The sequence below is a fragment of the Camelina sativa genome, chromosome 9 (assembly GCF_030686135.1).
Source record: "Camelina sativa cultivar CO46 ecotype springtype chromosome 9, ASM3068613v1".
NCBI lineage: Eukaryota > Viridiplantae > Streptophyta > Magnoliopsida > Brassicales > Brassicaceae > Camelina > Camelina sativa.
Genome location: NC_141888.1, coordinates 782,877 through 793,049, shown reverse-complemented (window position 1 = coordinate 793,049; position 10,173 = coordinate 782,877). Strand labels below are relative to the sequence as shown.

Sequence of the window (10,173 nt, the reverse complement as noted above, 5' to 3'; positions counted from 1 at the left end):
TTTTTTCAACCAAACAATAAATTATTAAAGGTGACTCCCAAATTGGTTGCCCAAATTGGAGGAGAGGAGTTTACAAAAGAGAGTTCTGAAGTTAACGACCTAGAAGAGCGGGCCAAGCAGTCTGCTCGCATGTTTGACGTCCTTGGAATCTGGGTCAAAGTGAAGGATGAGAAGGATGATCTTAGAGTGTGGAAGTCTACCAGTAGATGCGAAAAAGCTGGCCAATCATCGGGTGCCTACACCATTGCCACCAAATCAGAGCAATCAGACTCAAAAAAGGACAATCGATCCCCACCGCCCGTAGAGATTCCATAGCCCATAACAAAGCTTGCAACTCAGAATGAAGAGGAGAGGGACTCCGTCGCAGACTACGAGCTCCCATAAGAATCGTCTCATCATCGTTATTACCATACCACCAACCCAAACCTTCTAAAGAATCCATACCTTTCCATGAGCCATCAAACTGACAGCAAGGCGAAACAGTTCTTACCTCCGGTAAAGAGTGGGGAACCCAATAATTCTCAGAAACAGACTTTGCCTCCTCCCAAAGAATTTTATCCGTTGACGCCTGATTTATAATATTAATTGGCTCTGCCTCTATTCCTTGAAACACCTTCTTATTCCTATCTTTCCAAATTGTCCACAGTATCCAAGGCATCATATACATGCCAGAACCCCCAGACCGAGAAAAAGTCTTGGAGTAGAGGAAATCTAAATTCGAATACACAGATCCAAAAGGGAAATCAGTCAAAGACAACTGGACCGGGGATAGCTCCCAAACCGAACGCGAACGTGGGCACTCGAAGAGAGCATGATTGATAGTCTCTACCGCTACGCCACACCGTTGACACGTAACATCACACCGAATTCCCTGATGAGCAATCTGTTCCATCACAGGAATAGACCCAGACGCCACCTGCCAGAAAAAATGTTGGACCTTTGAGGGAACTCCAAGCTTCCAAGCTTGTGTCCGCAACACTGTGCACGACGGCCCGATTACAACTTCCTTTTGTAACTCCCGTGCTAACCTGTAACCAGACTTAACTGAATACCTACCAGATTTAGTATAGTGCCAAATCAGTCTATCCGAACTCCCTGGCTTACTGACCGCCAAACTCCGAATGAGCGGAATGTCCTCTAGATCCATAAACGCCTCTAAAATAGGCAAATGCCAATCCATTGTACGAGAATTAATGAGTTGATTGACCATCAGATTAGGAAACAAATCTCTCCCCCTACCCTGCGCTGGCCTGGGCTGATGATCTGGAATCCATGGATCCCTCCATACCGAAATTTCACGACCCGAACCTACTAACCACCTTGCCCCTCTTTCCACTAATCCCTTAGTTGAAAAAATACTCCTCCACGCAAAGGATGAAGAATATGGTTTAGTTGCCGATAAAGGATGTTTTCTCCTGAAATATCGACCGCGCATCACCCTAGCCATTAAAGAGTTCGGGTAATGAATCAATCTCCAATACTGCTTAGCCAACATTGCGTCATTAAATTCTTCTAGGGCACGAAAACCCAGGCCCCCATCACATTTTTCCGCACACATCTTATCCCAAGCAACCCAGTGCATACCTCTAGCCTTATCATTAGACTTCCACCAGAAATTTGATATTGCACCCGTTAGTTTAGACGTTAACGCCTGGGGTAACTTATAACATGACATCACATGAGTCGGGAGAGCGACCGCAACTGATTTGATCATAACTTCCTTACCCCCCTTTGATAGAGTTTTCGCCGACCAGCCATTAACTCGCTCATCTAAACGGTCATTCACATAGCTGAACACCTTAGTCTTCGAACCCTGAATATCTTCAGGTATGCCCAAATAAGAACCCATCCCACCCTCACTGGAAATACCCATCACTGTTTTTATCCGAGACCTCACATCAGGCGGCACTTTCTTACCGAACATGATGGATGATTTTTCTAAGTTTACCTCTTGACCCGACGCTCTCCCGTAGTTGCCAATAATATCCATGACCACTCTACATTCCGACTCCTCTGCTTTACAAAAGAACAGACTATCATCCGCAAACAACAGATGCGAGATCGATGGACTATCCCGAGCAATCGAAATTCCGGTAAGTCTCTCCTCCCGTTCTGCCTTTTTAATATTCGCTATCAAAACCTCTGTGCAAAGAATAAACAAATAGGGGGAAAGAGGATCGCCCTGACGTAAACCCCTCTTCGGTAAAATGGACCCCCGAGGTTGACCATTTAGAAGAACTTGATATGAAACCAAAGAAACACACCACATAATCCATGCAATCCACCTCCTATCAAAACCTAATTTACTCATGACCGCCTCCAGAAAGTCCCATTCAACACGATCATACGCTTTACTCATATCCTTTTTGAAAGCCAGGAACTCCGACTTGCAACGTTGGTTAGTATTTAACCCATGGAACATTTCCTGGGCAACTAAAATATTATCCGTAATCAACCGACCCGAGACAAAGGCCGATTGTGTTTCTGAAATCAGAGACGGTAAAAACCGCTTTAGCCTAAAACATAAAACTTTTGAGATAATCTTGTAACTCACATTACAAAGACTGATAGGCCGAAACTCCGTCATACGTTGTGGTCGATCCACTTTAGGAATGAGACAAATATTCGTCTCATTCAATCGAGGATCAAAACGACCCGTTCTAAAAAATTCTCTAACCAAAGCCACTAGGTCACCTTTCAAAGAAGGCCAGAACCGTTGAAAGAATAGATCCGTCATGCCGTCAGGTCCTGGAGATTTCTCCGGGTGCATAGCAAATAAGGCTTTCCGAACCTCTGCCTCCGTAATCTCCCTAGTTAGACTGATGTTCATAGTATCTGTAATAATCGGTGAAATCTCCTGAAGAATATCCGAAATTCCACCTACATCAGATCGATTAAACAATTCCTCAAAATATTTGGATGCAATATTCTCCATTCCCAAGGGTGACTCATCCCAGACATTATCCGAACCAAATAAACCAACAATTTTATTCCGTGCCCTCCTCTTTTTAGTCGAAGCGTGGAAATATTTTGTATTTTTATCACCCACACGTAACCAGAATTTCCTACTCTTCTGTTGCCAATATAACTCCTCATCCCGATAGGCCTCCTTAAGTTTTCTTTCTATGTCTCGAATCTCTTCCTGAGAAATCAGATCATCCATCTTGGCCTCCTGCAAGGCCGCCTTCAGCAAGGAGATCAGAGACGGTCCAAAAACCACATTATTTTTTCGCCACCACGAAATCGAATTTCGGCAGTTCCTAATTTTATCCACAAAAACCGGAGTCCTAAAATTATTTGTGCGCGCCCAACCCGACTCTACCGCCCCTAATAATCCATCCTTCCCCAACCAACGCTTATCGAAACGAAACTGCCTATTCCGTCGTGGGGCTGTTCTCAGACAAGTTGCTAAAATAGGACAGTGATCAGACCCAACCATCTCCAAATAATCAACCTTCGAATTTGGGAAAAAACTTTGCCAATCTTCATTCCCTAAGGCACGATCTAAGCGGCACCTGACCACCTGATTATTACAGCGATTACCTCTCCATGATAACTGCTCCCCATAACATTGAAACTCAAGCATACCGCAATGCCGAAGCATAGATTGAAAATGAACAAAAGAAGAAGCTGGCCGTAAAGCCCCCCCCTCTTCTCATGATTCCCTACAAGTTCATTAAAGTCACCAATCATGAACCAAGGATCTATACGGAAGGAACCGATATCCATTAACTTCTCCCAAACAGTAGCCCGATGTTGCGGAATTGGATCCCCATAAACAAAGGACAAAAATACCATTTGTTGACCAAAAAAAGCTTGAACATCAATAATTCGGTTACTCTCATATAAAATAGAAAGTTTTATTTCATCCATGAAAAATAAAGCTAAACCACCACTAGTACCGTGGGGGTCAACAGAGTACAAATTATTATAACCAAATTTCTTTTGAAATTTTTGTAAATAGGAAAAACATTTTTTAGTTTCTGATAAAAATAAAATGTCTGGCCGATGCTGCTTCCACAAGTCTCCCAAATATCCTTCTGTCAGATCCACCCCTATGCTCTGACAGTTCCAACTTAGAATCTTCACGTTCTAGCCGACGGTTTCGGGAGAGCCCCCATCCCTTTCTTACCGAGACGTCCCCCATCCGAAGGTATACCGCCCGCTGTATTATTACCCTGTTTTCCCGCCTGCTTCTGTTTATTCCCATCACCTGCAGGTTTAGATAAAGCCTTAGCAAGTAAACGTTTCCCAGGAGAAGCTAAAGCCAAAGAAGGTATCCTAGAACCACTAACGCCCTTCCTACCATAAAAAACTAAAAATCTTTCTTTTGTGACCACCTGTCACATCAATTGAACAAGCTGCCATAGCATTATTAACCACCCCCACAGCTAACTCAACCGAGACAGGAGGAAAGTTTATACCTTGAGGATCATTGGCAGAATCGCCCTGAGGATCTGTAACGTGATCATCTTGAATTTCATGCCCTTGATCCGTAAGGCCCATAACACCCTGAGTTGCAGAAGAAACCCCCTCCTGGACCGTATTGTGATCAGACTTGCTAATATCACCAAACTCACCATCCTCAAGCAGATCATCATTATCAACAGCAAAATCCATAGCTAAGAAAGCACCCTCGCCATCCTTGACAACGTGAGGATCGCTAAAACTAGAATCTCCCCCAATGTTAACCAACTGCATCGAACCTTGCTTCTCAAAAGCAGTCTGCTTCACCGGAAATAGAGGTTTGGGCCAAGCCGGACCTTTACCCTTTCTGTTTAGAGAGAAACCGGAAGCCTTACCCGAAACTTCCCCAAGCCCTGGTTGCGAACCCTGACGAAACCCTTCTTCACGACCTGAAGCCTCACCAAAACTCCTCTTCTGCCCCCAAACCTGGCCGTAAAAACGATCTTGATGACGAGGACCGTGAGAACCAGAACCATGAGGACCGTTTCCACCAAACCGTTGTTGAGGAAAATATCCATGCTCGCTAGACTCCACAGAGTAAAAATCTAAAGCCCTCTTAGCATGCTTCCTGGGCTTTTCCCAACCCCCAACATTGTGTTGCTGCTCTTGCTTCACTACTGGAACTTGCCTTTGACCACCCCTATTATCCCTCTTCGCCTCCGCACCTTGAACTGAATTCACCTTAAGGACCTCTGGGCAAACATTTGAGGCATGTGTAATCCGGAAACAGTGATCACAAACCCCATTCAGCTTCTCATACTCAAGTGAGACCATAATCTCATCACCGGTTGCAAAGGGGACCACCATTTTAAAGATCAATGGATTGAAACCATTGACTGAAACACAAAGACTACCCGTTTCTTCATCTACCTCTTGAATTCTCCCTAGTTTCTTACCAATAGCTTCGAGAGTAGCAACCTCCCATAAATGCATGGGAATCCCTGCCACTTTCACCCAGAAATTAACAGCTGAAGGATAAGATGAGGAGATGATTGGCTCCCATCGGACAAGCGATACCATCCAACCATCAAAATGGTATGGACCATTCTGCAAGACTGACAAGATATCCTCTTCTTCCTCAAAGTTGAACTGGAAAACCCCCTGTCCGAGATCAGCTCCTACCACTTTCTCCTCTAATTTCCAGATTTTTGGAAAATTAGCTAACAAAGAATCCATACTCTGACACACCGAGTTCATCAGCCTTCCGATAAGTGTCTTTGAGAACTGCTGAATTCTCTGAGCCAAGACGGAGTTGGAGATTGACACTGTATCAGTACGAACCAACGATGCCTTAGACTTACTAAATGCCAGCTGAGCCATAACTCTCTGTAAATAAAAGTTTCGAGAATTGAAGAAAAGAACAGAACCAAAAAAGCAAGGAGCAAGAGACGATGAGACAGAACCAAGCCTCAAACCCACCCATAAATACCTCAGCGGCCACTATTACCCCATGAAGAAAATCAAATCGAGGCAAAGATATTCCAGCCACTGACCAGATCATATCCAATCTTAACATTAATGCACCAACCAGCCTGAGAAATAAATTTACCAAGCAAAGATCCCGTGGACTAACATAATGCAAGATCGCAAGCCACGATATGAAAATCACAAACTCAATCCCCAACCAGATCAGACGACATTGGAATCCAGCTTCATAACACATAACCAAAACCAGAAACATAATTCCACCAACCAACAAATCCATCAGAATCGACCAAACGAAGGCTAGATGATCCTTGCAAAATCCCGAATCTAGCAATGAAGAACCAAACCTACGCAAATCAAGTGAAAAAGATCCACCCCATCCCCATCCCAACCAAACAGAGAAAGAAGATCTTAAAAACACCTCATTCGAATCCCCGATTGAGATCACCGCCAATAACACCCACAAATCCCTACCCGATAGCAAAACCATATCCTCAATCTCTATTTCTTCAATCCCCCAGATATGGGTATTCAGAAAAAACCAGACCGAATCATAGAAATCCGAAGACTCCATAAAATCCTCACAAAAATCACGATCTGAATCCAATGGAATCAGACATGGGCCGGATAAAATCAGACTTCCGATCTGATTCCTATCATCCTTAACGAGAAGAGATCGAATGAGATCCGCTCCTCGCCCCTCAAACGCAACAAGATCGAACATTCAAACCGAGAAATATTTTTCATTAGACATATGTGATTTTATTAGACATATTTTTCAACTAAAAAACAGAAAAAGTCTCATAGAATCATGCAAAGTACCAGTTTTTAAAAAGTTATGAAATTTTGAATAACAGTAGATTTCAATTGATTGAATAACAAGAGATTCTATAGTAGTTTAAATAAGTTTACATAAATCCAAGTTGAATAACATAGGATTTTAAAAGATTTTTTAAAATCATCAATTGAATAACATAGGATTTTAGGAATACTCTAAAATCTTTTAAAATACCAAGTTTAATACCCCCCTCAAAATTCATCGTGATGAGCTCAAACGCGGAAACCCCCTAACTTAATTTATTGCAGAAACCTCTATTTTGACATGATTTTATGAAATTATGGTCCACGCATATTCCTTACATGTTAATAAGATTATATCTAAATGTATTATTGGATTCTAATTTATAAAGAATTTGGAAAACTTTAACAAAATCATCAAAAATGAACAAGTGAAAGATTTTTAAGGATTTCTAGAGAGTATTATATAGTTTTACTGATTAGTTTTCTAAAATCTTGTAAAGTAATCCAAACAATCTCTAAATTTTTGTGATATTTTCCATGATTTTATTTTGTAAATAAAGTGTGTAAAATCATGAACCAATAGCATAATAATTAGATTCATTAACAATCCTAAATTCTTTTGTTTTAATTGAATATCACAAAACTTTTAGGGGGGTATTGGTTTAGGATTTAGAAAGAATTTTAATGACTTTGTGTTTTTAAAAATCTTGCTGATATTTAAAATCATAGAAAATTAGAAAGTAAAAATGAAGGATTCTATAAGAGATTGTTTAGGAAGTTATTTTAAATCTTGCTGATTTGTGTTTCCTAATCTTGTAAAATCTTTCATAAAATCTTAAAATCTTTCTATTTGATGAAAAAGTTTTCATAACTTTTGTTATGAAGGAAATGATATAAAATCCTAAACCAATAACACAAAATTTGAATTCATTAACAATCCAAGATTCTTTTGTTTTAATTGAATAACATAAAACTTTTAATGACTTTATAAGATTCTTAATCTAATAACACTAGATTTATCAAGATTTTAGATAACTTTTTACAAATCCACAACCAATAGCACCAAATTTTTAAAGAGTTTTAAAAAGTCTTGATTGAATAACAACATATTTTACATAACTTTTAAAGTCATTAAAATTCTTTCTAAATCCTAAACCAATAACCCCCTTATTAACTTTATAAAAGACTGAATCCAATAACTCAAATTTATTAAGATTTTAAATGATTTTTTACAAATAACACAAAACTTTAACACAAAACTTTAACAGAGTTTAACAGAATCTTGATCAATAACAACAGAATCTACATAAAATTTAAAGTCTTTAAAAGTTTATTAAAATCTCATACCAATAACCACCACTTAATAAGAAAGCATGGTCCTAAACTTTTATTACCTCCACATGAGATATCCGACGTGCTATATAAACATCCATACCGTCAGATTCATAACTCATACCTCTTGTAGCAATAATTTTTTGAACTCTCATATGGGAAATAATACCTCCCGAAATAAAGCTTCATCTTCGTCAGAAGGTTCATTTATACCTCCCGAAATATGGGAAGTAATATTTGGTAGTGTTCCAGCCGAAGCTTTAAAACGATTCAAGTTGACGTGCAGAAGTTGGAATGCTCTGTTGAAAGATAAGAGATTCATCTACGATCATCTAGAGCAGGTCCAAGAACATATCATACGAATCACTGATAAGGTTCAGATCATTAATCCCGCGTCCAACGCCGATCATTCCTCTTTACCACTCCCGAATGAGTTTCAAGGAAGCGGTAAGCTGTCTGATATTGTTCATTGCGATGGGTTATTGCTATGCATCTTTCATCATCCCAAAAGACTCGCTGTTTGGAACCCTTGTTTTAACCGAGTTAGATGGGTCACCAAACCTAGGAAATCTTATGCAGTTGATGATTTTTACGGCATTGGATATGATGGTGTATCTCGTGATAACTACAAAATCTTGAGAATTTACAATAAAGATATTTTTGAAGACAACGGGTTCCCCACGGATAAGTATGACCCACCGGTTGAGATCTACGACCTCAAGTCAAATTCTTGGAAAACTCTTGACAGTCCTTTGGATTGGTGTGTATACTCACCGTGCGCTGGTGTGTCCTTAAAAGGAAATATGTATTGGATTGCTGGAGAAAATCATGGCCCACCATTTATCCAAAGTTTTGATTTTTCCACGGAGAGATTCAAGCATATGAGCATAATTCCTTTCGGCTGTGGTGCATATGATAATGTAGCCTTATCAGCTTTTAGAGGAGATAAGCTTTCTTTGCTTCGCCAACCCATAGACGAAGAACATTATCAACTAGGGGAGATTGAGGTATGGGTCACAAACAGTGTCAAAGATAGGGTTGTTTCTTGGACCAAATTGTTTGTTGTGTGGAGACCTGATCTGCCACAATTTAATCTCGGGGAAGATCCTCCTCATTCGATGTTTTTTATTGACCAAAAGAATAGGATTAACGTTACATGTTCTGAAAGATTAGTAACCAGTGGAAGCAACTGTATTTGCGTCAACTTATACATTATTGGAAAAGATGGATTCAAAAAAAAAGAGATGGAAACACATAGGGAGGAAAAGGAATGGACATATTACTCTGGTTATATATATCTTCCAAGTCTAGTTCCGGTTCCATAGTATGAGGATATGCATCTGCCCTCAAAAAAAAAAAAAAAAAGCATACCGTTAAATTTAATGTTTTGTGATATATTTTATGCTAGCTCTAACTAAACTAAATAATTTATAAATATTTTGTCAAATCCCGTGGCATCATTATGTAAGGATATAAATATATTTCTGTTCAAGGCTTAATGGTCGTTGTTTTGTGGATTAATTAGTGCATGTTAGCTCATTACGGGGAAAAAATTATTTCAGAACATAAAATGTCTAGGTTTTGGGCTTTAGATTTTCGTATGGCCTTAAAATAACATGGTTTTGAATTTTGTGTCCTAATTTCAACTTTTGTTGACCGTCGTTCATTTTTTTTTTATCCCAAGAAGAGGGAACTCTAGTTGTTCTCTCCGTACCCTAGTTTCTCTAAACTCCAATTAATGGCCTCTTTATTATCCGATTGAAAAATACTTAGGTTCATCCCTAGGGGTGAACTTCTCCATTCACCTCCTCTTCTTACAGTCAATCAGAATCTTCCATCTAATATTTCATTTAAAAAATAAATCAAAATTAAATTAAAAAGCAAACCAAATTAAGAAAACAAATTCAGTATACTTTTAATTAAGGAAAGTTAAATATTGGTTTGATTTAGATTTTTAAAATTAAAATAAAATTATATGTCAGTTTGGGTTTACAAATGAAGTGGTTATGGTTTAGATTTTACAATTAAAACGAAATTATATGTCGGTTTGGGTTTACAAATGAAGTGGTTAGAGTTTAGATTTTACAATTAGAACGATATTATATGTCGGTTTGGGTTCACAAATGAGATGGTTAGGGTTTAGATTTT

General features: G+C 39.3%; 2 protein-coding genes and 1 pseudogene across 3 annotated transcripts; 1 reads left to right on the top strand and 2 right to left on the bottom strand.

The window, feature by feature from the left end:
* Positions 1–196: 196 nt before the first annotated feature.
* On the bottom strand, positions 197–3,439 carry LOC147937539 (uncharacterized). The gene has a single exon (XM_087464221.1). The coding sequence runs from the start codon at positions 3,437–3,439 to the stop codon at positions 197–199; it is 3,243 nt and encodes a 1,080-aa protein (XP_087320347.1).
* A 402-nt stretch (positions 3,440–3,841) lies between these two features.
* On the bottom strand, positions 3,842–7,517 carry LOC104714873 (uncharacterized). Its single transcript, XM_087464349.1, has 2 exons — positions 4,425–7,517; positions 3,842–4,213 (listed from the first exon to the last, which is right to left on the bottom strand). The coding sequence occupies exons 1-2, from the start codon at positions 5,785–5,787 to the stop codon at positions 4,086–4,088; spliced, it is 1,491 nt and encodes a 496-aa protein (XP_087320475.1). The 5' UTR covers positions 5,788–7,517; the 3' UTR covers positions 3,842–4,085.
* Positions 7,518–8,066: 549 nt separating this feature from the next.
* On the top strand, positions 8,067–9,524 carry LOC104714872 (putative F-box protein At3g22650 pseudogene; annotated as a pseudogene). Its single transcript, XR_015565574.1, has one exon. The product of XR_015565574.1 is annotated as a putative F-box protein At3g22650 pseudogene (transcript).
* Positions 9,525–10,173: the final 649 nt, after the last annotated feature.